The sequence below is a fragment of the Aythya marila genome (assembly GCF_965140915.1).
Source record: "Aythya marila genome assembly, chromosome: 9".
Taxonomy (NCBI): Eukaryota; Metazoa; Chordata; class Aves; order Anseriformes; family Anatidae; genus Aythya; species Aythya marila.
The window spans coordinates 8334423-8361679 of NC_139050.1; the positions used below are offsets into that span (position 1 = coordinate 8334423).

At 42.6% G+C, this 27257-nt stretch overlaps 1 protein-coding gene and 1 long non-coding RNA gene across 6 annotated transcripts in view; one reads left to right on the forward strand and one right to left on the reverse strand.

Moving 5' to 3' along the window:
- The window catches only part of LOC309881457, a 77141-nt gene that overhangs the window by 23566 nt on the left and 26318 nt on the right, over window positions 1-27257 (forward strand). For all 3 annotated transcript variants that reach the window (XR_014318129.1, XR_014318130.1, XR_014318131.1), the window contains 3 exons: window positions 11852-12002; window positions 18707-18789; window positions 24024-24093. This is a non-coding gene — a long non-coding RNA (uncharacterized lncRNA). The remainder of the gene's footprint in view (window positions 1-11851; window positions 12003-18706; window positions 18790-24023; window positions 24094-27257) is intronic.
- On the reverse strand, window positions 1814-9466 carry LOC309881500 (G-protein coupled receptor 55-like). 3 transcript variants are annotated; one of them, XM_082767555.1, is made up of 4 exons: window positions 8533-9466; window positions 7280-7513; window positions 5343-5464; window positions 1814-4706 (listed from the first exon to the last, which is right to left on the reverse strand). In XM_082767555.1, the coding sequence occupies exon 4, from the start codon at window positions 4697-4699 to the stop codon at window positions 3773-3775; it is 927 nt and encodes a 308-aa protein (XP_082623681.1). In that variant the 5' UTR covers window positions 4700-4706; window positions 5343-5464; window positions 7280-7513; window positions 8533-9466; the 3' UTR covers window positions 1814-3772. The 3 variants fall into 3 exon arrangements, with proteins under 3 accessions (XP_082623681.1, XP_082623682.1, XP_082623680.1); XM_082767556.1 differs by lacking the exon at window positions 5343-5464 and having other exon boundaries at window positions 7280-7510; XM_082767554.1 differs by lacking the exon at window positions 5343-5464.

Here is a 27257-nt window from a genome sequence, read left to right on the forward strand (position 1 = left end):
TAGCCCTGTAAAACCAGCACAGCTGGGTGCTCTTCCTTCTTTCTCTTCCTTCAGAAATTTAAAGTATGCTTTGACAGGCTGCTCTCATTTACAAATATAACAAGCAAAATTTATACAAATGGAGTTATATATAAAATCACTTCTGGCCAACGAAGTGGCACTGGTGGTGGTAAAAAGGGCAGTAGCCCAATCTAATTTCCATGTTCTGTTCTTTGAGTTTTCTGCAGTGCATGGCGTTAAGCAGACTGAGTTTGTTGAGCAGTGTAGTGGTACATGATGGGTCCCATCACTCCCTGTTCTTACAGATAATTTTCATAAACAGACCTCTGTTTCATTCACGGAGAAAATTAAATTGATTTCTTTCTGTAAATGGAAGTCTCTCCTTGCCTGCATGTGCTGGGTCTCTACCCTTGACTGGGCACTGGCATGAGCGAGCGCTGTCTCTAGCCCTGGCAAATCAGGAGTCCCCGCATACCTTTCCTCTGTGGATCTGCAGACTTAATCCTTTTAAGATAATAAAATTATCTTTTACAAGTACTTAGTGAAAAATAGGCAGAAGAAGAGCATACTGCTTCATTGTCCTCGTGTCAGTTATCCTAACTTTGTGTGATACGTCACAGTTGCTGCTGCATGGTTGTTTTTAGGAAGTTAGTGCATTTCCTCAGTCTTATGCTGTGCTTTTCACACATAGCTATAGTTGTAGAGCTATTGGCAACCAGTGCCATAGCATTAGCAGCACTGAGAGGCAGCTTTTTGTCTTGGATGGGGAAAAAACTTGTGTTTGCTGAAAGTCGGAGTGGTGGAAAGGGACCTCTGGAGTCAGCTTCTTTCTCAAAGCAGGTGTTTCTCCAGCACTAGATTAAATCAGCTCAGTTATGAACTTTGACTGCATCTTGGAAATGTCTGTGGGTGGATATCATACAGCTTCTCAGTAGAGAAGCATTGCCCTCTTAGTGAAGAAGTTTTTTGAAATATTGAACCTGAACCAAGGGCCTTTGCTCCTTTCTGTATTGATGTGAACAATGGGCAGGGCTTGGCTCCATCACCTCTACCACTACCTGCCAGCATTCTGCATGAAACCAGCCTTTGACCTGTGCCCCACACACCCAACCATCCTGCAAGACACCTGCTTGAACATCTCCAGTTTCTTCCCATCTCTCTTGAAACAGAAAGCCCAGACCTGGACATCCTATTCCAGTGTAGTCTCATCAGTCTCATTAGAGGATGATGATAACTTTATTGGTTTTGCACTAACCACACTTTTAGTGAGTCCTGGTATCTCTTTTATCATATTTACCGAGAGGGCACCTCTGGCTTGTATTGAGCCTGGTGCCCACTGTCACCCTTCTGGGAGGACACCTACACCAGCCCTACTTTCCCAGCCTATGCTGAGCCATGGGATTGTCCTACCCCAGGTGCTGTACTTTGGATTTCTCCCTGCTGCACTTCAGGACATTTCTATTCCCCTGTCCTGGAGTTTAGAGGCTTGTTGGAGCTTATAGGGTCACACTGGAGTGAGGCTCTACCTCTTGCCATCTTAGACACACATACCATGCATTTACTGTTGTCCACACTGAACAACAAAGAGAGAACTCTGTGCATTTCGGAGGAATTACTGTAGGAGAGTTGGCAGGGGGATTACCAAGAATTTATGTAGAGGGTTTCCTCAGATTTTTTTTTTTTTTTTTTAATAATCTAAACGTCAGGATGCGATTGCCTTTACTTCTTTTACTTTTTTTTTTCTTTCCCAATTATTTCTGGTAATTTAGTTGTTCTTTGTTACCATAGTTATGAAGTGCTTTCTGAGCTAAGTCTTGGAGCTGTTTTAAGGAGCAAATAGTAAAAAAAAAAAAAAAAAAAAAAAAAGATGGAATCAGGGATAAGAATCACACTGCTGTCAGACTGGGGAATTAAAATGTATTTTTATAGCATACACTGCACGTATACAGTTTATTTAGTAGAACATGTTCTTTCCAATACACACATTTCATATGCAAAGTAATGTGAAAGCTACAAAACAGGCTAACTCATATTGAAAAGGTTGCAAGTTCCTGAATGACCGAGGCAGAAGCAAATAATGTTTTGAACACCTACTGTTTTGTAAACCTCTTCCTCCTGCACATCTGCAGATAATGGCAAAATTGATGGCAAAACCCCATGTTTCTCAGCAAATTTCATGCCTCAGCTGTGTTAATATGTTTAGTATTAACAGGTTTTAAAACACTCCCACATTACGTCCAGTATTAGGTGTGTACAGCTGTCCACTTGCATCATCAGTCATTTATTCAATAAATCAATTGACTGAAAACTGTATTTTCAAAACTAAACCCATGCCTTTTTAACTTGCATGAGACAGAAGCTGCTTTCTTTTCACATTTTGAATAAAGTGAACATCTGCCCTGGAATGAAGACTTTGTTTCAAGCAATTTTAAACATTTTTACAGCTGTTTTATAAAGAGACAAAAATGGGTTTCTTGATGTGAAAGTGCATCTGGGTAAGGGCAGGAGCCATGGCAATATAATGGCACAAGAAATGGCAGGCTTAAATTGCAAGAAGGAAGCCTTTAGTTTCAGCTTAGAGCCAAACTTACAAATGGTCCAAGGGTGGTGATATACCTGAAGGGCTGACTGAGGATGATCAAGGCACATCCAGAGACAATTTGTGAAATACAAAGCACAGGCTAGGAGGGCTTCCTCGAGGAATGAGTGGCATAAAGCTGATCCAGTCTTTCATCTGTGAGCCAGGAGTACATCAGACAAGTGCTTCCAAACTATATTTCCACAATGCTGTGCTTGCTTCCCTAATTCCTCTTTTCCAAGAAAGAAGACAGAAGAATTTCATACATGTATCTTGTTATATCTTTGGCAGAAACACAGTGATGGTCACCTACAGTTCATGTACAACCTTTCACTAAATGCACTATGTGAAGGGATTCTTTTGTTTTTCATGTGCAAAACCAGTTTTAAAATGGTAGGAGAAATTTTAAATTTAAAATTGCAGGAACCATTCTGATTTTTTCCAGAATTATTATTATTATTTGTTCTGTGATTCCTCAGCAAAGAGAATCGGGGATGTTTGTTGCTCGTTACTGTTGTATACCAGGTAAGGTGTCCTTTGTGGAAAAGCAGGGGCTGCTGTCCTGTGTAACAGCCCCAGCTGGTGTATAATGCTTACAAGAGGGGTGGCTCTGTGTTACTGCAGGCCAGCCAAGCTGTCCAAAGCAAATGAGTTCTGACAGAGACCTTCTGTAGGGTTTACCGAAGGAAAGAGCAGAGCTGGACTTTGGCCAGATACTTTCCTTTAAACACGTAGTTACCTTCTAAGTTAGCAAGAAGGTTTTAAATAGTTATTTCTGTGTTTGTCTGGTCCCTAGCAAAAAAAAGTTTCTGATCACATTGGCAAAAGGAAAACTGTTACAGCTGTGACAAAGGTTGATTTTAATGGGCATTCCAGTGATCTGCATAGTTTTCCTGTGGCAAACCTTTCACGTTCAGTAGGTAGCATCAATACAAATGCTTCTTTGGGCATCACTGTCACTTTCCTAATGCAGTTTCTTTTTTCCAGAGTTCTTCCTTTCATCTTAAGGGAAGAAAAATATTCACATTCATGAGGAAAAAGAAAAAAAAAAAAAGATGTCCTTCTCAGTCCTGCAGCCTCCCTGCAATGGCCAAGGCGACCTTACTGCTATGTCTAGGATAATGCTGTCAGTGTCCCCCTTGCAAGGCAAGTGGCAGCTGGGGAAGAGGCATTCTTCCACAGCAGGAAGTCCCATCATGTGGTACAAGGCTTAAAGACAGGACACAGTTCAATAATTTTTTTCAGGCGTGCTTTCTCGCGAAATTCTCTTACAGCGAAGTAATAGAAGATGGTATCGAGACAGCAGTTCAGGTTGGCAACCATCATTGACACCTGAATGAAGAGGCTGATTTTTTGTTTCAGATTGCAGTCCACTATTACGTGCTGTCTCACCAGGCACTGTAGGCAGATTGCGAGGTGGACAGGTGTGAAACACACCAAAAACACCACAAGGTTGATGATAATTACTAGTAAGGAGCCTCTGTCTTCTGCTTTCTTTTTAGCACCGTTTTTGTGATTCAGAAGAATCCAGATGTTTTGGGCAGAGCAGAAAACTATCACTGAGAGTGGGATCAGAAATCCAAAGACCTCCACAGAAACAATATAGGGAATGCTCCAGGCCTGTTTTGACATGTTGTGAAAACAAAGTAATTCATCTTTCTCTTGAAACATGTACATCGGGCTGCTGCAAAACCAAGTTACTGCCCAGATGAAGCAGCAAACCAAGATTGCCCACTTGGGGGACTGGTTAGCCCAACCTTCAAATGGGTACCTTATGCAGATATATCGGTCAATAGTAATGCAGACAATGATGAAGATACTGCCGTAGGTATTGACAAAGTACAGAGACTGGATAAAGGCACACAGTAGTCCAGGTGCTTCTTTGGTAGAGTAGTACAGCTTAAGCGGGAGTGAGAGAAGCAGCAGGATATCTGCAAGTGCGAGATTGATCATGTAGACTGAGGTTTTGGTCTGTCTGCTCCAAAAGCGGCAGAATATGGAGAGGGCCAGGACGTTGAGAGGCAAGCCAAGAATGAAGGTGGGGATGGAGATACCAGACTGGATGGTGATTGCTAACTTGTCGATGACTTCAAAGTCGCATTCCATGCTGTCGTTGGTCATTTCTCCCCTAAACCACACAGAAAACGGGTTGGAAATGTGTGAGTTTCACAGTTAATGCCTCAATATATCTCGCTGCATCTTTTGTCTGGGTACGAATTGAGTAAGCACATGTTCTAGCTTGTGTTTAACTTTCAGCATTGGTCAGTTTGGGGGTTTACAAGTATTTTAATTTGTAGTCGATGATCTCAGATAATCTGGCAAAATTAGCAAATGAAAGGCATTGCATCTTAGTAATACTTCTTTAAAAAGTATAATTTGTGTGGAGTAAGTATTATCATTCTTAAAAAATATACATATGCTTTAACAAACTATGCTCTAAATATGTTTTTCATAATCTCTTTAATAGAATCACAAATAATTCTAAATGAAGGACAAAAAATTGGAAGTTAAGGTTTCCAGTCCAGCTCAGCTAACCAAGTAGCTTAAAAGAAATTTTAGAAGTAAGAAGTTTTTAAGATGAACTTGATCAAGAGAGGATTCTCTCTTTAAAGGGCAGAAAGTGATGGGTAGCTGACAAGCACTTCCAAATTATGCTGGATTTTTCTAAAGAAAGCAAAAAACAGTTGTTGAGAGAATTTTTGTTTACATGTCTGAAATACAAAGACAGTGGAATAGAGAGCAAGAAAATCAGCTAAATACTGACCGAGGAAATGTCCGTGGGCTTTGCCAAATCTTATACCTCTGCTTTTCATGCAGATGTTGATATTGTGCTGGAGTTCAGAGGTGGGGTGGTTTACAGCAGTCAGTGGGGCATAATGGAAATATCTGAAATGGATAATCTGGAAATATCTCTGTATGTGAACAGAGAATGTATGCAGAGTTTAACATGTTTATGTTGTGGAAATAAGATTATTTCCAGCTCAAACTACTGAAAGAACTGGCACACAAAGCTGAACTTCCAACCCAGGAGTTACGGAGTATATTATTGTTGTATCTGGAAAAAGATCAGTCTAGCCTATCTGTTTGAAGGAAATCGGGGCAAACCTGATTAAAGCCGTTCTATAACTGCTAGGTCAAAGCTTTTTACAGATTTATAAATAAATAAATAACTGAAAACATGGTAAAGTAAGTAAGGCTTAGACAGATCTTGCCAGACAATTAACTTCTTTGATGAAGTGTCTGCTTTTTCAGACATGGACAAGGCTAAAAGTTGAGGGTACTCACACTTTAGAGAAGTGCACTAGAAATAACTATAGCAATAGAAAAACTGGGGATGCTTGAACAAGGGCAGCTAACTTTGTGATGAAATGGTTGCTAGAAGGCTGGTGAGGACTATGGCAAGTGAGGGTTAGTAGGGAGATGCACAAATTCAGGCATGTTAATATTTGGCAGTGTCTCCCCTGGTGAACCCACTGCGAGCGTGACCTGTGGGCTGCATGAAGCAGGGAGATGATGTTGGTTATGGGGCCAGATCCAGCTGGCACCTCCAGAGACTTGAGGAAATAGCAGCTTTCCTCTGACCTTAGGAAATGGCAAAAGGAAATATGATCATTAGCAGTGGATTTATGAATGAAATGAAAACAAAAAGAAAACCTCGATTTGTTAGTCTGAGATTGAGTCAATCCCTTTGAGGCAGCTACTCAGAAAATCCTGTGATCATGGTACATGAGAAGTGAGACAACTCCGCTAAAGGTGGAGATGTATCGATGCCATATATACAAGGGAATGTCAGAGAGAGGCTGCTGTCACCTGGGGCCAGAACAGGTAAGATAGGAGTAAGAGGAGATAGGTAAGAGTAACAGGTAAGAGGAGATAGGGGTGTCACGCTGTTTTGTGAGCATGTGTGTCCTGTGAGCTGGAGAACCCATTTAGCTGGGGAAAAGTCTGATGACATGAAACATTTTGGGGGAGTGACAACACCTGTTGATCCAACACTTCATGTGCTACATAAATATACCAGAAAATTGTTCGTGGTGTCTCTTAAAAGTATGAGTTTTGATTCTGCTGCCACCAAGTTTCTGTCTCACCAAATGCTTTTTCTGTAGAATTCATTAGTACAAAATTATAGATAGCATTGCTCTTGAAAATGGTTAGTTTCAGGAAGATGTTATCCAGCCTTTAAAGTGGTAATTTCAAGTATCTACCTTGAGTTCCTGATTCTCAAAAGCTTGATATTTTTAATCCTTTCACCCACCTTGTACTCAAATTTCATGTTATGAGTAAGCCAAGAGAATCGTTTGAAAACTATCCCTGTGAAGTAATACATCTGCCCAAGGTTATGAATAATCATTTTCAACAGCTTGCAGTCATTTAATGAACATCATCTTTATCATATTGGCCAAATTATTAACAAAAATACTGAAGCTGAAAGATACTGGACTGTACTTCACACATCTTTCCAGTACAACAGACTGATTAGTAGTCCTTAGTGGATACCACCATGTTGCTTACTCATTTTGTAGAAGTTTCATACAGATCATGTTCACTTCATCTGCTTGTGAGAATTTCTTTAGAGATAGTGTTTGAAGCATGCTTCCCCCTCCCACACTGTTCCCCAGTGCTGTCTGTCTGTGATAGAAGAAAGTCAAAGTACTTCGGTTTCAGTTATTCTCAGACAAATCTGTGTGAATCGATACTTACTGCTGAGTTGTCTTCTGGGTGCTTGCAACAGATTCTTCAGTGGGTGATTCAAATATTTTTCCAAATACTGAAGGCACCCTCAGTGATCTACCATTTCCCAACTTCTCCTTTTCCACCTTCTTAAGAGACAGGCAGTGTGTTTGCTCTTTCCCAGTCTTCTGAAGAAAACTCCTCTGTCCTCCAAGAGCTTCCTGAAGAAATTGCCTACAGCTCTAGGATTGTTTCAGACAGCTTCTAGAAGTCAAAAGATAATGTTAGAGTAGAGCCTGTGCTTAGCACTGCTAAAGGAAGGCAGTGTTAGCTGGTGCAGACCCACTGCCGTCACTGCGCCGTTTGTTCTCGATTCTTCCTATCGAGTGAGGATTTTGCACTTCTTACAGACTAGTTAAAAATTAATGGTTTACCAATGAGCAGAAGCTAGTGGTTAAGCTAGCAGCAGATGTACTGACCTAGGAAATGGAATACCAAGATTTTATAGTATCAGCTTTGCTGAATTTTGAGCCATGCAGCGGGCTGCATGAGTTGTTTTCTTTTTGCAGCTCAGATCTGAGTTCATCTCGCTCTAGCCTGTGATTCCCACAAATCTCGATGTTAATACAGGTTGGGAATGATAGATTAAGTATATGGTTATCCTGGAGAGCTTCACTGGCAGGAATATCCTCATCATAAAATCTATAACTTACTCTAAGTGTAGGTGTAGCTTTAATAATAAGGAAATGTTAATCGTATGACAGAACACAGCAAACCAATCATTTTTAATCTGGCTACAATACAAAAGAGGAATGAGGAAAAATCAGGTCACAGCTTCAAGCAGGGACTTTTACAGCATTTACCATAATTACCCTTCTAATCAATTCAAACCAAGTAATGTCACTGCTATGATGCACACTTTGTTTCTGTCTTCTACATTATTATTCACGTTAGGTATAAATTATTCTTTTATGGTTGCTCAGGAGAAGACTAAGATGGCTGGGTACGATAAAAAGTAGTCGGTCCCACATCTGCTATATATTTCATCTGTAGCTGGGTAATTTCTTACCATTTTATACTAAGATTTTGATTGCAACAGAACATACTAATGCTTATCAGTAAAACTAAAATTCTTTCTTTCTGCTCTAAGACAAATAACACTACATTTGATCTTAACTTTTGATCTTTATAATAAATACTTATCAGACTAGCTTAAAAATAGTGCTCTACAGTCTCTGCTACTATTTGATTACTGCTATAAATTAAAATATGAATTATTTTACCTGAACCCTGGCAAGGAGATCAGCAGCATTGCTTCAGTCCAGGTTGTTGTACAGAGCATGACAGCATCTGTTTATAGACCATACCCAGAGGCTCCGTAGATGGCATAACCACATCCTTCTTTTCTTCTCTTTTTTTTTTTTTTTTCCTATTTCAAAACACACTGCCCTGTGTTTCTTCATACAGACAAGCAAAGGTGAGAGGATGTAGAGGTTTTACTCCTCAACTGTTTCCAGTCACTGGTCCATATGTGTGTGTGTGTGGGCAGTGTGTCTCTGAAGCCAGATTTGGTTTCGGACTAGCCTTTATCTGGTGTGAAGCAGCTGAGAGCTTTTATGGGTTTGTGGTGGCAACCTCTGAACTGAAGATTATTTCTTGTGCTGAAGGAGACATGGAGTGAAAAGTTGCAGGGAAGACTGTCATAGAAATAGGGCTTCTTCCCCCAGTTTCAATTTGCATAGTGGAGATCAGTAGTTCTGTACTCAGATGATTGTGAAAGATTCAGCTACTTACACACGTGCAGCTGTTAAACTATTTAAAGGGCCTGTGCTAGTTTTAGCCAATTCTGGTGTTTCATTCATAGTTGGGAGTTGACAAATATATGCTTATTGGCAAGAGGAGTGAGGTATACAGAGTACTAAACTAGTGACTTATATGTGAGCCATACAGTGGACAGGACACATTTTTCCTGAAATGTGCTGCCTCTTGAGCCCACAAGACACATGGAGCTTCCCAGGCTTTTCCACCAGCAGCACTTTCCTAATGGAGCCTGAAGATCTTCCTCTGCTGTGGGGAGAGGTGACTGTGTTTGCAAAGAGTGAACAGCAGCAATATGGGAGTGTTAATCCATTGCTGCTTTCAGGAGATGATGCACAAGGGTGGAGCACTGCAAAGGACACAAAGCTGCTGGTCTCCTCAACTCCTGGCCAAATGTGCTTTGGGGGCGACTGGTGTCAAATGGATGTTCATGGTTACATAAAGTGAAATAACTTATTCAAAATAAAAAATTACTGTTGTTCAATGACAAAGTGACATTCTCTGACATAATAATTCTATCTTCACTCAATAAAACTGACCCACTGAGTATGGAATTATATATATATATGTCATATGGACGTTTCAAATGTATGAGTGTGGGTAGTCTCCTTCTGGACCTCCTGTGGTTGGAGTGTGAAACTCACCTGGTATTGCTGAGAGCCACTCTTCTGAGTTGTGATAAAAACTGGCTGCTCATTTACCTTACACATTGCAATCCTTTGTTGAGTCAGCAAATACAGGAAAAAAAAAATAGCTCTAAGTAGCTCTAGGTGACATTTTTCAAATTGCCACCTAGCTTTGGAGGTAATTTAATCTTTATAGGAAAGCTCTGTTCTTCCCACAGGAATAGTAGCACAAGCATTTGTACCACAAGACTTGGAGAGGAAAAAAAAAAAAAAAAAAAAAGGAATTTCTTAACACTCTTTTTCTACCATTTTCTACCCGTCTCATTTGAAAATGAGATTTGAAGCCAAAAAAAAGTAGAACTCAAACAAAGCAACAAAGCTTGGGTTAACCTTGTAACAAAATCACGTGGCAGAGGAAACGAAGCCAGCATGATTCATATCATTTGGGAAATGGGTTATAGAACTGGAAGGTCTGAAGGGCTTTACTACTTCTGTCTTCTCAGAGCTGTGGGGTAGCTGTGAGTCTCAGCAACAGCTTGTAATGAGTCTGAAAGCATGAAAAGAAATCTGAGTACAACTCGATATTAAAAATACACTTTGATACTCAGTGCTGCCTTCACTCCCAGGACTGGGTTCATTCCTCATGGCTCTGTGAACTTCCCATTTGGTGTCACTTAAAGAAGCAGAGCTAAAAAATCAGCATTTCTGCACACATCAACCACACATTTGCTAAGCTGGCAGTTTGCTTGTGATATGTGTGGCTTCATTGCTTGTATGTAAGCATTTAATTTGGTGGTAGGCAGATAAATTATGCTTTTGCAGACTGGCTCTTCACTGTTTTGAATTAGGACAGCTTTAATCTAGAGCATGTTTAATGAGGGCAAGTTGTGAATGACTCACTCCCACACCTGCGGACAGATTATCAGCTAAGAAATTAGAGCCCATTTCCCCTTCTCTTTGGTGGCTGCTTTTGTAACTTTTCCCAACAGGTGTGGTAGATGAACATGCTCAGCAGGGAATATTTCTGTGAGCCCTTTGTGTTCCAAGTGCCTTTATCACACAGCCCTCCTGCTTGCTAAATGCTGAATTCCAGAGACCCAGGCATCTACAGGGCTCTGAGGTTTTTGATGGAAAGGAGATGGGAGGGTATTGTTTGTTTCAATTCTTTTTTTTCTTTCTTTTTTTTTTTTTTTTTTTCATTAACCGCATAAATGTGGTAGAGGTACATTGCTCGTCCTGCCTAGAGACAACGGTCTTGTCAAGCTTCTTTTGCCATTGTTGCCTTTCAGCTAGCAAACAAATAGTGGTTGGTGGGAAAAAGAAGAACCTAAAGAAAAGTCTGCATAACTAAAAGGGAAGTATATGAGCAAACAACTTATATGGTAAAAATAATTTTGTTTGTTTGTTTTTGTTTTTTTGTTTTGTTTTGTTGTTGTTTCTTTCTTTGTTTTTTTTTTTTTTGTTTGTTTGTTTTTTTTGAGACTGATGAGTTTTCTCCATGTTTCTCTAGGTGCAAGTGTTGCTCTTGCTAAGCCAGGCAGTACCTGTCATTTTCAAGGAATCAAAGACTGTTTCAGAGGAAACTTGTTCATACAGTGCAAAACCACATACATTTGCATTACAGCAGCTTGAATTCTGCTGTTCTTTTTTAATGGAAAATATATCAAAACAGCTTTGCAGTTCAGCTTTCATAAATGTCTAAAATACATGTTTGCTTGTATTTAATGGCCAGAATGGATTGAGCTGGGTTTCAGATCTAGAATTAGTAAGCTCAAGTGTAAATTAATGAAATTTCAAAGGTGGGGTCTGATGTGTTTCTGTGCCACTCCAAAGGCAAGTGTGACTTTCTGTTCTCCCAGGCAGCTATAAAACATAGAGTTACATATAGATTCTATAAAACATAGACTTCATCATCTAGAGCAAAAAGACTCTGGAAGAGACATTGCCCAGTGAAGAGCTAGGAGGTGAGTGGAAAACTTCCTTCATCCTTGTGAAGAAATAGAAGGCTCATCAGCCCAGACCTGAGTCTAAGTCTACCCCAAAGTCACCTTCAGTATTGTGCTGTGACTGGTGTCTGATATTTTGGTGTGTTTTTAAAGGTTTCAAAAACTGGATGGACAAACTGAGCTAAGCTAACAAGTTGTCTTGTTCTGGACAGGCTACCACAGCTTCTTGTTACCACAAAATGCTGAGATGTTCTAACTCCAGCTAATCAGCACACTCACGGAAAGGAGGACTACCCAAAGAGCCAGTGATGCTGTCTCCTACCCAGAAGATATACCTTGATGTTTCTTCTCTCTAAAGAACAGGTAAATTAAGGAACAAAATCAATTTTCCATAGCGACCTAGAAACTGTTCTTTGTATTTGGATTGGAACACAGTGTTTTCTTTATCTGGAGGCCTTTTGCTTCACACTAGTGCTCATCACTCTTTCTCTGAGCTTGATAATCATTCAAAGTCTGTCTCACAGTAAGTTATCTTAATTGCACTGTTGGGAACTTTAAATGGAGGCTATGTGGCCTCATGTGGCCACTTTTCTGCAGCAAGTGCAGGAAACTGAAAAACTGGAAATCAGGAAGCCTGGCAACTGTTCTTTTATGGGGAGCAGCCACTTCCAACCTCTGCAAGATGAGACAGGGACTTTTGACAGCAACAAATGTGGTTGTTCTCAGAGCTGGCCAGCTACCAGTATAGATTCGTTCCTGACTTCATTTAAGAAACCTTACAACGGAAGTATTGCATCTTGAAAGGAACTGGTCAACCTGGTGAGCTGTCAGACGCATACTAGAATGGTTGGCTGAACAGAACTACAGGAGTAATATTTTTGAGGTAAAAATAATATCTTCAGCTGTATCTGATACAGAAATTCACCAACAGGACACCAAGCACACAGGATAGCATCTTCCTTATAACTTTAAAGGCCCGCAGTCCACAGCTGAGGGACAGAGCAACTTGCACCTGTCTAAAACACTCCTGGTTGTGGACATACCAGTAAGCTATAACTTTTCTTGGGTGTTCATAGCCAGGGGTAGCCAGCCAAGCTGCGAGCTTAGCTTTAGTGAAATTGTGTAAAAATAAACACAGAGCTTCCTGTACAAATGTGCTTTGCAGTCTGCTCCAGCGAGATTCACCAGCAGTGAACAGTGGCACTACCAGAGGAAATGGTAGGTGCATGCAAAACTGGGGTTTCAAAGGAAGCGGATGGCTAATTTCACAATCATCCAGTAGAAAAAGGAAAAAAAAAAAAAAAGGCAGCTAATAGTTAGAAGGTAGACCACACAGCTCCTTAACAAACCTCAGCATTCAGGCTCCCATGGGCTATAATGTCATACTACAGTGAAATAGGATACTTCTCCTGACTGGCAGTATGTGGTTATTAGACATTATTCTTATTTCTCACTCAGAGATTGATCAGGTCAGAGAGTCATGCTATGTTCACTAGTCTACATCATATAACACAATATTCTGATAAATGGGGTATAGATTTTTTTCCTTAAAGAACCTAAGGAACCATTTTCTTTTCATCCCTTGCATTGCATTTAGTAATGAAACACATAACAAAACATTGCATTTCTGTTGTTGTTATTTCCACTGTTGACTGGAACATCTCCTCGTGGACGTCAACAACCATTGCTACAGTCAGGCACAGAGGGTTGCCAGTGAAGGAAAGCAGCAGCAGCTATGCTACACGCCCCTGCCTTGCACAGTCATTCCTGTACCTTCAAGCAGAGGGCCTCATATGAAAGGGTAGGAGCTACCTTGTCTGCAGGGTTTATGCACTCTCAGTGTTATGACTTCCTGAAATACCTATTTCTGTTGAATGGCTTGGACTGAAAAAATGCTGACTTGTATGGAAACTGCATTTTTTCTGTTTTCTGTAATTTTACCTTATCCATATCTCCTCAGCACACAGAGTAGCATTTCAAGACCTGAAGCCCTAGACACCCAAGTCTGTAACTGCAATGGATTAGAGTCAAATGAAAATTACAGGTTGGCTGAAAAGCGACATTTCTCAGAATGGAGATGTGCCCTGGGTGATTGCAGGTGTAGTGAAGGTTGCTATCTTTACATTTCTGATTTTTTTTTGCAAGGGCTCCACTTGGGCATTTTGTGCTTCACCATCCTAGAAGTATCAAAATGTTTATTGCCAGCAAGCTACAGCTCAAGGACAGGGTTAAAGTTGTGGTATCAGGTTTTGCAGTATTCAATGGAAAGGGGCAGGAGCATTGCTGCTTGAAGTTGGCTCAGATCCCCCTCTCCTCTCACTGGGTTCACCTCAAGTCTGGAGGGGGCAGAGAGTCAAGTGCTTCTTTTAGTGCCTCGGATATTGTTCTCATGTTTTCAAAAGCACCAACCACCAGAATCACTCAATGCTGTAGAAGAGTGGGACCTAATGAAAGTCCTGGGCCAAGGCAATGATTAATTGCTGTTATCTCAGCAGCACTGCAAAATGTGTGTGTTTGCGTGTGTGTGCCATTTGCACTGTTTACCACCTCCCTTGTCCAGACTGAAAGGGATGTATGAGAGCATGAGAGATCAAGTTTGTGACTAATAGAACTGATACTGATCTCTTAGCAGTGATGACACAGCAGATTGGGACCCATCTCAGGCATTCAAGAGCATGAACATGAAAATTAGCCTTGTTCTTTGTTATCACTTGGTTGAAGAAGCCTTATGGCTTCAACCTGAACAGCAAGTAGAGGAAACAGAAGCCAAAAATACCATTCTTCTAACAGTAATCCAGGAAACCTGTCACTAAAGTAATGCAGAACTATTTAATAGGAGTTCTTTCATCTGCCTTGTACCTGTGTGACATGAAAGTCTAAAATACTTTATAGCTAGAAAATGGATGGTTATCTCTTTCCTTCTGAGGCAATGCCACTGAAAGGAACTAGCTGGCTGATTTCAGCAAAAGAGCACTAGATTAAATAGATATTATTATACTTTGAAGATCATCACTCAAACTATCTGCATCAAAATGCATTTAGATCATTGCAGAATATGTTGCCTCCATTACATTTAAAATATTATGGCAATCAGTGTGCCCATGGCTAATATGTTGGCTTAGCTTGGTTCTTTTCTTGAAGTTTCTGCACAAATTGCTTTGTTGCAACCAGAGTGCACTGTCAGGCTGCATTTGTCAGTGCAGACTCTCCAGTCTGTGTCGTCTTCATTTGTTACTGAGATTTACGGGTATGAGAAAGAAAATGTCAACCTTGCTGTTGCCATAGTCGATCTGAGAGCTGCATTGTCACTCTGCGATCTCTCCAGCAGAGTCCTGGCTTTAATCACTGAGTTACTTAACGTGGAGATGCAGGGAGTGCTGCTGAGAAACAGAAAGTGTCCATTAAGAGCTAGTCAGACATGAAAAAAAGAAGAAAGTTTAAGAAAATGCTTACAGGGTTTCCTGCATTTACTTGAAAGACAGGTAGTTTTGGGTGGTTGCCTGTGTTGGTAGCAGAAACAGGAACCAACAGTGCCATCTTGGGGTTGTTTATGTCTATAAGCCAGACAAGAGTCATCACGGTGGGACTTGACTTTTTCTTTGTGTGGTTCTCCTTTTCTTCACAGATGTATATTTACACACACAGCATTATATATGCGTGCGTGTGTGTGTATCAATGCTGTAATTACTTACTAGTGGTAGTAACTGTATTGTGCACGCAAGTTGCATGCACATTTACTTTATGGACCTTATATTGATCTCATCGCCTCATCTGCCCTACTTCACCATTCTTTAATAAGCTTGCTAGTCTTTGATAGAGGAAGTTCTGCAAAAAAAAATGGCTCTTTGGGAAAACATGTATCTGTTCTCCCATGAAAAGGGCAACAGAGCACATTTCCTCATTTATTCCAGCACTGAAGCGGTTTCACCCTGAAAAGATCTGACTCTCCTTGAATCTAGGATCTGAAGAGGACAGCAATGGAGGTAACTTCAGTAAGCTGTAGCTCATTTCTTCTTTTCCATATGCAACTAGCTATCTGTCCTTGCTATCAGACACATGAGTAGTATGTAAAATATAACTGATGGGCCTTGGTCTCAGGGGAGCTAGATACTTATCTCCTTCTGATTGGTAACGTTAGTGTAGCTGAGTTGATATGCTGTCTTTGTTCTGGCTGCCTGCCACTGACAAGTGTTTTACACACAAGTTAGTGCGAACAAATGGCTTCAGAAGTAAAACTGCACTTCATTTGAGTATAATCATGCCACTTACCATGATCACCTTCCAGCTTTCTGCTGCAAACCGAGTGCTAGAGATTTATTTGAAATTCTGAAAATGTCTGTTCCCTTTAGCACAGTTGCATTCCTATAAATAGCCTGTGTAGAAAAGCCTCATAACATGAAGGGGACCGAGAAGGTAATTTGCAGGAAAGTGAAAAACCTCAAACAAATGAAGAGAGCTTCTCAAATTATCCAGTGATAGAATGGCAGAAACTATCACACAATCAGACTTTTTTTTTTTTTTTTTGAAAAGAGTGCAAAGCTAAGAAAAAAAAAATTCACAAGTAATTGCACCAGGTGACTAAAATATTCACCTGAGATGACAACTTTTGAATTTCTGTGAACACAATCAGCTGCAGGTCTGATGGGCGGTCTCTGAAAGACCCAGCAACTATCTGAAGCCCACGGTGATCCAGCTTGCCTGCTGGTCTTTCCCGTAGGAGGATTGCTAAGACCAGGGTGGTTGTTCTGAGGTGATCAAGAAACTTGTGAAGATAGGCCAAGAATGTAATAGTATTGCTGCCTTGAAGTCTTGTGCTTTTGGATTCCTTGCTGACCCCAGGGGTTTACATAAATGCACCATGAGTGACATATTGTGGTTTTGGATAAACGAGTCTTCAGATTCTTAGGGTGGTGCTTGATGGACCAGTACTCATCAGCCATCAGTGTAGTCAAGGCAAGTCAGACCGCTGGAAAACGCAATCTCCAGCGTTGCTGATGTGATGCTGGAATTCACTTTTCTAGGTGAGAGGAAGATGTTCCTTTGCAAACCGTTTCACTGAGTCTAAACCTACAACTAGATTTGTTTTGCAGCACCCAGATATGCAGTGGCAACTGGGCAGATATGCAGATATTTCTCCAACTCCACCTTAAATCTGCAGTACTCCTCGACACTAATGCCAAGCACAACAAGCCTTTGCACCCCAGAAAACAACCTGAGGGTCATCTCCTGGCTTGAAGGAGCAGGGCTTCCTTGAGATGCCTGCAGCAAGTGAGACGGGGGGCTTGCAGACAGCTGGAGTCCGGACACAGCTCAGGGCTGGACCCTCTGCTCCTATGGAACAAAGCTGTAGAGGGCAGTTTTGGCACAGGGGACTTGTTAATCAGTTAAAATTAGTTAATTAGTTTTTAACTAATTTAACTGATTAAAGACAAGAACACAATTTGGTTATCACTTTAGCCTTGACAGAGTTTTCCTGGTGAAATGGGAGCCACCTGAGAGGCCCTGGGGTGCCCAGTTGTGCCAATACACTGTACCTCTGTGAGGCTTGTCATTCCCCATTGTTCAACACACACATTTTAAACTGAAGTTAATTTAACACCAAACTCTGTTGCCTCACAGCTTTGTTATGAAAAGGGCAGCGGTATTGCTTGTGTTTGCACAAATCGTGGTACAGCATCTGCTGTGTCTCTCTGATCCCATGCAGTGGCAGGTAGAAATGCTGAGCTTTTGCCACCTGTGGGAAGGGGCTTTACCCTTCCCCTGCCTCTCACGCATCTCTGAGAGCTTGCGGTCAAGAAATCAGTGCATAAAAGAACAAATGTAACAAATATGTGAAAAAGCGGTAGTATGTTCAGATTTTTATGTAGTCTGTCTACTAATTGGGGCTAGAGTAATTCATAATACTGCAAAACAAATGGATGTAGTTAATGAACGTATGAGCATCCTGTATTATAGCAATGTTTCCTTATGTTGTTATGTGTTACAAAAATTACTTTCTCTGTTTGCAGCTTCCTAATATAAATATTTCAAATGGTGTTGACAAGTTTGATAAATAGTTGGGAAAGCCAGAACATAATGGAGCATAAAGATGTATGCATAGTTTTACACATATGATCTGGGACTTCGAGTATCTTGGAAATTGAGTATGACTGGAAATGAAATGGAAGGTTATGTAGAAAAAAATCCACATGATTATGGAATATACAGTTTTTGAAGGTTTTAGAGAACTGTATTCAGTCTTGGGTCACTCTCACACCAAAAAAAAAAAAAAAGAGAGAAAAAATAAAAAGCAGCCCGATTCAGGAGTAAGTCTGAAAAACAGGAGCAAATACAGTGAGTTAGCCCTGAAATGCAGATGTAGCTGGGGGTACTTACAGTACAAATGTTGAAGTGTGGAGGGCATAAATAGGTCTTCAAATACATAAATGGCAGCTATTAAGATGAAGGGAATAAACAGTTTGCTACATCCACTGCAGATGGGAAAAGAAATATTGGCTTTATACTGCAGCTGGAAATAGTCTGCTTAGAAATTAAAATAAACCCTTTCAGCTGAAGATAGCTGATCAGTGGAAACACCACTTCTACATCTTCTGTGAGGTGTTAGTGAGAGTAGGTTAGACAAACTTCTGTTCATTATAACATGAGAATGAGACAAAAGACTGGGTTGAATTAGAGATATTTCCTGTGTAATGTGACAGCTGTACACTGAGGGGTGCAGAGAAGACCCTAACTATTAGACACTGAATGGAAATCAATGTAATCCCAGAGCAGCATCAACTCTTACCTTGGTATGAGTCCTCCTTATTTTCTGCAAGTTGGCAATGGGCTTGTACCAGATGATGTCATTGCTGGTTTACCTTATACTGCAATAATTCATAATTTAGCACTGATTTGCTCCCTCATCTGAGCCTTGGCTACAGCTGACTGGAAGTCAGCAGTCAGTTCCTCCCCACAATATACTTTATAAAAAGAAACACAGTATCAGAGGTCTACAAAAAAAGAAAAAATAAAGGGGAGGGAGGGGGGGAAGAAGGCTGTGGCAATGAATTAACGTCAGTTTTCTTCAGATACATCTTTGCCATGTGTCGTCTGTGGAGGAAGGTGTACTCCACTGAAGCAGTCCTTTCTGAGCTACTGACTGGAAATTGAGGTAAAGGAGCCTGTATCTTATTTTTATGTATTAATTTTAATGAGCTGGTTTCAGGGTATTAGCTCTAACTTTCACTGATAATTCTGCCTGGTTAAAAAGAAAAGGTAATATCCAGTGCATGGAGCTTTTTCTGTGTTTTTTTGTTGTTGTTGTTTTGTTTGTTTTGTTTTGGTTTTGTTTGTTTTGTTTTGTTTGTTTTAAAAAAAAGATAATCATAGAATGGGTTGGGTTGGAAGGGACCTTAAAGATCATATAATCCCAACAGTGAATTGAATGAACAGTCCTTTGATATCATTTTGTATTATTTAATTACTGTTTAAACACCTATAAGTACATTATTTTACTGTGAAAAGCACGACTGCTGTAGAAGGTAAGAGTAGAAATACCATGCAGCTACTGTAGGTATAGATGGCAAATCTGAGGTTTGCTCCTTATCATTGACTGAGTCACTCCTCCCTGGTTTGTCCATATTTCGTCTAGCATGGATAATAATCTAGTCAATAGCTGCAAACAAAGGTACCTGCTTAACAGGAAAAGAAACACATAAATTTAAACAGTGAAATTTAGGAGAACCACTTAGGATAAACACTGTGATTCTCCTCTGTCGTACTGAATTTGAATGAATTTTAACAGTTTGCCCTGTTCTGCTGCCTGCACTGTGAGCAAACTAATGATGGTCAAAGTGTTGGTTTTAACTGTTATCACTTCATCTAGCATTTTCTTAGTATTTGAACATCATCATCGCATCAACCCCCTGATCTAGACCAAATGAGGATGTGTGGTAGGCATGAGCTCTAAGGCAGACGGGTACTTCGAAATTCCCCTTCGTGGCCGGGACACCTCTGTGAAACCCAGGCGCAGTCAGACACCTGCTGTGGTTTCGCTGTCTGTAATTCCTCTGTGCGATTGAACTGTCTGCTGTGGGAGAGGGCAGTTTTTGTGGCTATAGCTTGCCTAGAAAGAGTCAGGCAAAGCCAGTGTTACTGCCTGCAAGCAAGGGGAAGCAGAGGCAGCAGCACAGCAGTCTGTCATGTACAGGGGGGAGAGACAGTTGATGGAAGGAAGGTTTGTGTGTGTGGACATGTGACTGTAAAAAAAAAATAAAAACAACAACTTTAGCAACACAAGGGAAGAAACATAAAAAGAAAGACAAGGAAAATAGCACAGAAACTTAAAGAGAAAAAGACATTTCTTCATATCTCCCATCACCCATTTAAAAATGTGCAGTAGCAGCTAGGACAAGCTCGTCCAGCCTTGCCAGAGCTCTATTAACCACACCGTTTTCTTTTCGACGCCTCTTTGCTGGCACGATGTGAAAGTGACCCACTTTAGACAGGCGAAGCAGAAGTTATTATTTTTAGCCTCGTGCTGAAGCTAAGCCTCCGGCCCTGTGGCGAGGGCAACTGCTCCACCCAGATCCACAGCGGCTGCACTGCTACAGCAGTGGTGCACACGCTGGTTCCTGTCACTGCAGACATCTTTGGGAAGGAGACAGCAGTGGAGTCCGAGTCTCATTTGCTTATTTTCACACGCAGGCACACAGGCTTTGCCTGCACATTATGCATTTTATTTATTTTATTTATTTATTTATTTATTAATCTAGGTGTTGATAACTGAGTGACATTCGTTACAGGGTGGGAATGCCAGGGTAAGACCTAGGGCTGGGCAGGTGTTTGTGAGGAGAAAGGTGCAGCAGGTGAGGCTGGACAGAGCTGGCTTGCAAACGTGAGAGCTGCTGCGTGGAAACACAGCAGCTCCATGGAAATGGCACTCAAACAACGGGTGGTTTATCCTCGTGAAGTCACTTGTCACAAAGTGCCTGGGTGGCTGTATGCTTTTGTGGTTCGATGCACTCGAAGTGGCTGAAGGTACCTGGGTCTGGCAGGACACGGGGCCTGGTGGCCCCAGCCCTCAGCAGCTGGCCGTGCTGCTGCTGGCATGGGCACTAGCTGAGGGCCAGGTGCATCGCATCAGTGACACACCAGGCTTTCCCAATACCATTTCAGTGTTGTTTTTTTTTTTGTTTGTTTGTTTTTGTTTTGTTTTGTTTTCCTGCATGCAGAATGTTTGCTATTGCAGACAAAGCTTTTCCAGAAGCCAGCAAACACATCCTTATCACTGCAGGTAGAAACATGCCTGTGAGAATTTTCGGTTTAGAGCAGCATTCTGGAGAAGGATGGGAATTCTTCTGAGAAATGGTATTTCTTGTTTAAGGGTACTCCCTGCTGCCCACCCTGTCCCTCATGGAAGTGAGCAGAGTAAGAGCACAAAGCATTTCAGAGGAACTGAATGTTTCATGCATCAAAACTGAAGCTTATGGATAATTTGTCTCTCACACACATTTCCCTTACCCCTTCCTTTCATTTAACCCCAAATTCGGTTTCTTTCTTTCCCCAAATCCAGTTGCTTTGTGGTGAGCCAAGGTCTTCCAAGTCACCCACGCGAACACCTGTGGGAGGGAAGAAACTGTCTAAAAACACCATTTAGGAAATGAGCAAGTTTTAAAGTTATTTTTCTCTTCCAGAGATGTTAGATATATCCATTCAGTAAAGATCATGGGGTTAGCTGCATGAGTGCCTCTAAATGGCATTTCAGAGTAAATCTCTGAGTAAAAGTGCAAATCTCATCTCTCATCTGAGTAAAAGTGCAAATTCCCAGGGACTCTCTTTTGGGCTGAGTTGAAGTTTGTCCCCAAATGCCTTTTCCTGCTTTCCGAAGCCAACCTCTGCCTCTCCTGTGTCCGGTGTGCCGGAGACCGCTGCAGAGAGAGGTCAGGTTTCCCTCTAGTGGTTTGACGCCCTCTTTGCAGCCCCGTAGCATAACTGTAACTTGGGCCTTTCAGGTTTCAGATCCATTTTTAGCTTTTGCCAGCTGCAGGTGGGTGCAAATGTTTCCCACTCAGAGCAGTGTCCTGCTCAGCAGGATCTACCTGGTGAGCGCTGGCTGCGGCTGACCTCTTGGTGTGATGCTGCACCAAGCTCTGGCAGATAAGGGAGAATACGTGCTGACTGTGCTGCAAAAGCTGGATGTCAATAGTGTGTTTGGATTCTTAATTTTTAAAATAATTTTATCTACAAAGTGATTCCATTTGCTCATCGAAGGAAAACCAACCAACCACAGACCCCAGTAAGCTGGAAAAAGTATCTGGTGGGCTTGCAGCCCTTCACAGCAAGGATGGCTTTCTCTTCCAGCCTTGCAGTACAGTTCCTGTACCCTGCAAATCTGACTTTTCCTGAGCTCAGAAACTGTTCTTACACCAGTGTTCAGAAACTGGAAAAGTCTCTGGGGAGGTGACCTGTACTGTGAGAGCCTGATTCCCCTGAGACTCTCTTCCTCACAGTCAGCAGGAGAGGCAGGGGGTTCATGCACTTACACTTTTTCTCTGGGTGCCCACAAACAAGACCTCTGTACTCACAGAGATCACTGATATTGTGCGTCAGAGTTAAATCTGAGCCAAAGGAAAAAGCTCTGGTTACCAGGGGCTGAAGCAGATGTTCGTGAAAGACCCAAACAATGAGAAGTCTAGGAGCACAGGTCATACAAGCACTTGTTAAGGTAGCTTTATCACCTATGCAGTGATTAATCTCTGCATTGAAAACAAAATAAACCAGCCAAACAAAAACAAAGTTTAAAAAAAAAAAAAAAAAAAGCCTACTTTAAGTCCAGAAGTTCCAGCTGGAGAATGTTTACTAGACCTTCAGGCTCGTGCAGAACATTTTTGAATCAGGAGCTCCAGAAAATTAAGCAATTTATATGAAATAAGGTGTATATTAAACTACCTATACACTCTGTTCAGAAACATTAGTCATGGGGAACTCCTAATTTCTCTAGTTTTGCAAATCTTATGCATCAGGAACTGAGTTTATGTAGAGGTTTTTTGTCCTTCCCTTTTTCCGTGCCACAGCCTTTGTTGTTTCTCCATCACTGTCTCTCTCATAGATACTTACTTGCTTTCTGTTCCCCTTACATCCTCATGTCACACTGCTACTTTTTGTCTGCTACAGCACAGGGAAGAAAGCTGAAAAAGGCAGTATTTTCTCTCTTTGGTGACTGATATGTTATTTTACTTTTTACTTGGAGACTGAGGGTTGCATTCATAATATTTATTCCCCAGTCAGTATTTTAACATAGCATTGAACCATAGAATATCCCGAGTTGGAAGGGACCCGTAAGGATCATTGAATCCAACTCCTGGCACTACACAGGTCTACCCAAAAACTCAGACCATGTGAATAAGAGCACAGTCCAAACACTTCTTAAGCTCTGACAGCCTCGGTGCTGTGATTACATCCCTGGGGAGCCTGTTCCAGTGCGTGACCACCCTCTCGGTGAAGAACCTGTGTTGACATGGGAGGGATGGGTGAAATTGCACCAGAAACAGCACTAATTGCTGCTTTTAGAGACCAGCACTGGATTTTCATGAAACCAAGGCTCCCTAATGCTTGTGTCAGTATGGTTTATAAACATGTTTAACAAGAGGGGTAAATACAGTCCTGAGGAAAAGCTCTGGCATCTGTTGCTCTGATCCTTGAACACACCTTGGTAAAAATAAAAAATTAAAAAAAAAAAAAAAAAAAAAAAAAAAAAGGCTTGCACAGCTCAGCCCTTTGCAAGTTTGCGGCTTAAAACAAATGACCACGTGTTTTAACTTCTGTTTTGGCATAACTTCACAGTGATGATTCTGTTTGTCAGCATGCTCACACCACCCGTATTTATTTAACAACTGTGGTAGCAGTTTCACAGAGCAGTCAGGCTTCATGAAAAGCTCCCTGACTGTGGTGTTCCTTTTCTTAATAAGCCTAATCTGACCTTTATATCTAGGATTTAGATTAGGAAAGAAATGCATGTGAGAGTCAGTGCCAAAGGCAGATAACGGTTGGGTACTTCTCATTTCTGCGTTTGCTGTGTGTGTGTTTTGCTTTCTATCAGCTCATTTTCTGCTGCAGCTTTAACATGTCAAAAAATGTCCTGGGCAAGAAAGTGTGGCCCCCACAGGGACTGGATGCTTGACACTGCTCAGGATAACTCCGAGTAGCAGTGACCAGGTCTGGCCACCAGAACGTGCCCTGAAATGAGTACTGAAAGGTTGAGCTGTTTCTGGGGTCATTTACAGAAAAAAAATAAATGGAGGGTGAGGGGATGGGGAGGAGACTTGCCAGGATGTAGAAAGGATGGGCCCAAAAGCCTGGTAGAAATGTTGGTGCATCTTCTAAAGCATATTACTTTTCTTCCAGTTTGGTGGCCACATCCCTGCATGCCCAAGAACTTGCCATGCATGTGGATCACCTTTCCCGCGGGCAGAAGGTTGGTTAGTTTTCTTGGTTTTATTATTATTTTCTTTCTTTCTCTCTCTCTGTTTTCCTCATGTTCGTGGAAATTCTTGCTGTGTGTGACTTTCCTCGCTGGGCACCCTGGGGCAGGCGATGGCAGGCTGGGAAAGGCTGCCCCACGGGCACGGCACCTTCCCTGCTTCCTCCAGCTCTGGCAGCCTGCGTCGCCTCCTCACCCTGGTTGTGTTCAGGGGAGGGGATCCCCCTCACTCGGCAGAGGAGCACGTGTGGTTTTGGCAAGAGGCTGGATCCTGCGTGGCCATCCACAGGCAGGCCAGCCCAGCCTGTGGTGTATGGTGGTAATGTTGGACAGACAGACAGCCTGGGTGACCCTGCTGAGAGCTGGTTTTGCTGGGGACAGAGCCACCTGAGGATAGAAAGCTTCTGAGAAGTAAATGCCGGGCATACAGAAAGCAAAGCTGTGCACGGTAAGCTCTCTGGAAAGGGTAATTGCTAATGCAGAAGTTTCTGAGGTTAGATATTCCCGTGGGTCCTGGACCCCCAATTCTTTCCTCTGTGACAGTGATATAAGGCATATAGGCAGCTTCTTGTTGTGGCAGGACAGTCATGGGGAAGTAATAGTGATCTGATTTACCATAAAATTGTAGGTGAAAGAAGAATCTCTTCCTTCCTGCCCCAAGATCACTCCTGATCTTCAGCAGCTCTCCTGGCCAGGCTGCCCTGCCTGTGATGGCTGCTGAGCAGTCACCCGTTGGTGCCTCTGTGCTGTGAAACCAGATAAGGTTGTACAGTCCCCTTCCTTCCGCCCCCTAGGGCTATTCTCAGAAGAAATTGTTAAATAATATTTGTAACAGGCAGAAGTGTAAACATGTTAACTTAAGCAAGTCCTGAAATAGCTTTGGCAAGGTGGAGGAGCTGTGCAACCAACGTGGAGTGTGCGTGCTGGTGCCCAGCCCTCCTGAAACGTGCTGTCTCCATGGTGGAGCTGTGATACAGAGCCTCTCTGATGGGAAAGGCTGGTCCTTCAGTTCTTGGTTGGTGCGACATGACTTTGGTGGAAATGTGGTGTTTCTGAGCTCATTTTTATGCATTAATACACGGCAAGGGTTAAACCATGTGACTTTGGGGCCTGTTACCCACAAGGGCAAAAGACCTAAAAACTTGCTGTTGCAATTTTTGAGTTTGATAAAAGTTATGCATGAAATATCTGTGCCAAACTTCCACCCAACATGAAGCAGGGGGCCTGGATTGAAAGCTGAGGGCCAGAGAGGCAACAGCATGAAGGTTTTCCTCCATCCTGGTAGGAAAACGTCACCAGACAGAAGCTGCATGAGAGTTTTGACATCGGTAAAGCTACCAACAAATCACTGCCAGCATTTCTGAGATACAGGGCTGCAGCTGCTGCAGCCTCTTAGCACCTTCACCGAAGGCAAGGAGTACCTGGGCTCAGACGCTGTCTCCAGCCCCTGCGTGCGCTCACTGCCCCGGACAGCTCATCCCTTCAGAGTAACCCAGAGCTGTTTCTGGGCCCTCATTCAGGACTTGTAGGAATGCTCCCATCTCAGGCTAACAATTGTGAGCCACCCTGATTTTCACTTCCCCAGAAGTGACCTCTTTCTTTCTTAGACAAAAGCGTCTTTGAAGCATGTCACAGCTTTTCGGCGACAGCTTTCACACTTTCCCCCCCCACACCTGACATTCAACTGAACTCTCATTTTTCAGTCAGCTGTCCCGACGCTGTGCTTGGCAGCGGGGTTCAGTTTAAGTGTAACAGTAACGGAAAGCCCCCGGCAAGAAAACTGCTGTGAGACATTACTGAAGCTCTGTGAGCAACAGCACGAATGCTGGAGGGATTTTTGGACGTGCTCCCACGCTGTGTCTGTGTCCCAGCCTGTGCCCTGCAGCAGCTCCGTGCATGCTTTCAGGTGACTCTTTTTTTTTTTTTGGTAACCAATCCCTTCAGTGCTTCTGAAGGGGATGAAACTGGCTATGTCCAGCTCTGTCATGGGTTTGTAGAATCGGAATTAATGTCACGTAGGAGATGCCAGTGCAAGACGGTGGTGTCTGCCTGTGACTGGAGGGACGCCACGGGCGGCCTCCCGAGGGCAGGATGTGGTCGTGCGTGGCACAGGCTGCTGGCCTCGCACCAGTGCTCCCACTGCTTGGAAAGCACAGGGGTGGTGGTGTCCAGACTTGGCACCACAGAAATCTGTCAAGTCCGTAGGGCAGAGCACATCTTGTGCTGAGGAGGTAAAGTTGTGCATATTCGAAAGCTTGGTGGGGGTGGTGAAATCGCCAGGTTTGTACAGAGAGGTCAAGGCAAGCCAAGCAAGGCCTGCCCCACTGTTATGGTTATGGTCTACCTTTGGGTGGGGTGGGGCTGGCTGCTTTCCAGGTGGTGGTGGAGGAAACAGTGTCTTGTCAGCAAGTGCTCACATCCCCCTCATCTCCTGAAGGTTGCTGAGTTCATCAGAAACATCAGGAGATAGCAGATTGCTGCTGCTTCCTCACTGCTTAATACATCCCTTAGTCCTTCTGTGTTGGAGAGCTCGGCCAGGTGCTTATGGATGCAGAGGACAGTTCTACTAAGGCAGCCAAAAAGCTCCAGGTAGGGAGGAGTAAAAACAAACAAGCAGACAAAACCACAACGACGCAACCACAAGAAGGTGAGCAAACAGAACAGCACAATCCAGCATTCTGTCTGGGGACCTGGAGTGGGTTTCTCCATCTTGCATGTGGTGTCTGTGCCAGGTATCGCAGCCCCAGCACAACCAATTACTGCCCTTGTATAGCCCCTGCTCAAATAGTGAACGGAGGTTTGGTTCCTATTTTGGAAGGACAGTATCTTTTTTGATACTGAGACCTGCTTTCCCTCCTGTTTGCCCTCACTAACCAGCTGCTCCCGGGCAGTCATTAGAAGTGGCAGGGGTCCTAACCAGATCTGCTGTGGTGGTGAAGACCATTCCTGTGCTCCTTGCTCAGCATCATCCTGCACCAGCACAACCCACCCGTCTCTTCCACTGCCCTCCGAGACTTCCTCCCTCTCCAGCCCCCAGAGAGCACCTGAGGGCTTGCTGCCACACAGGGGCTTTGATGTGGGGTTTCTGTGGTTAGGAAGTTTGGCCATCTTTGACCAAACGTTGACGGTATGCCTTTCTGTGCGAGTGGCTGCTAGAT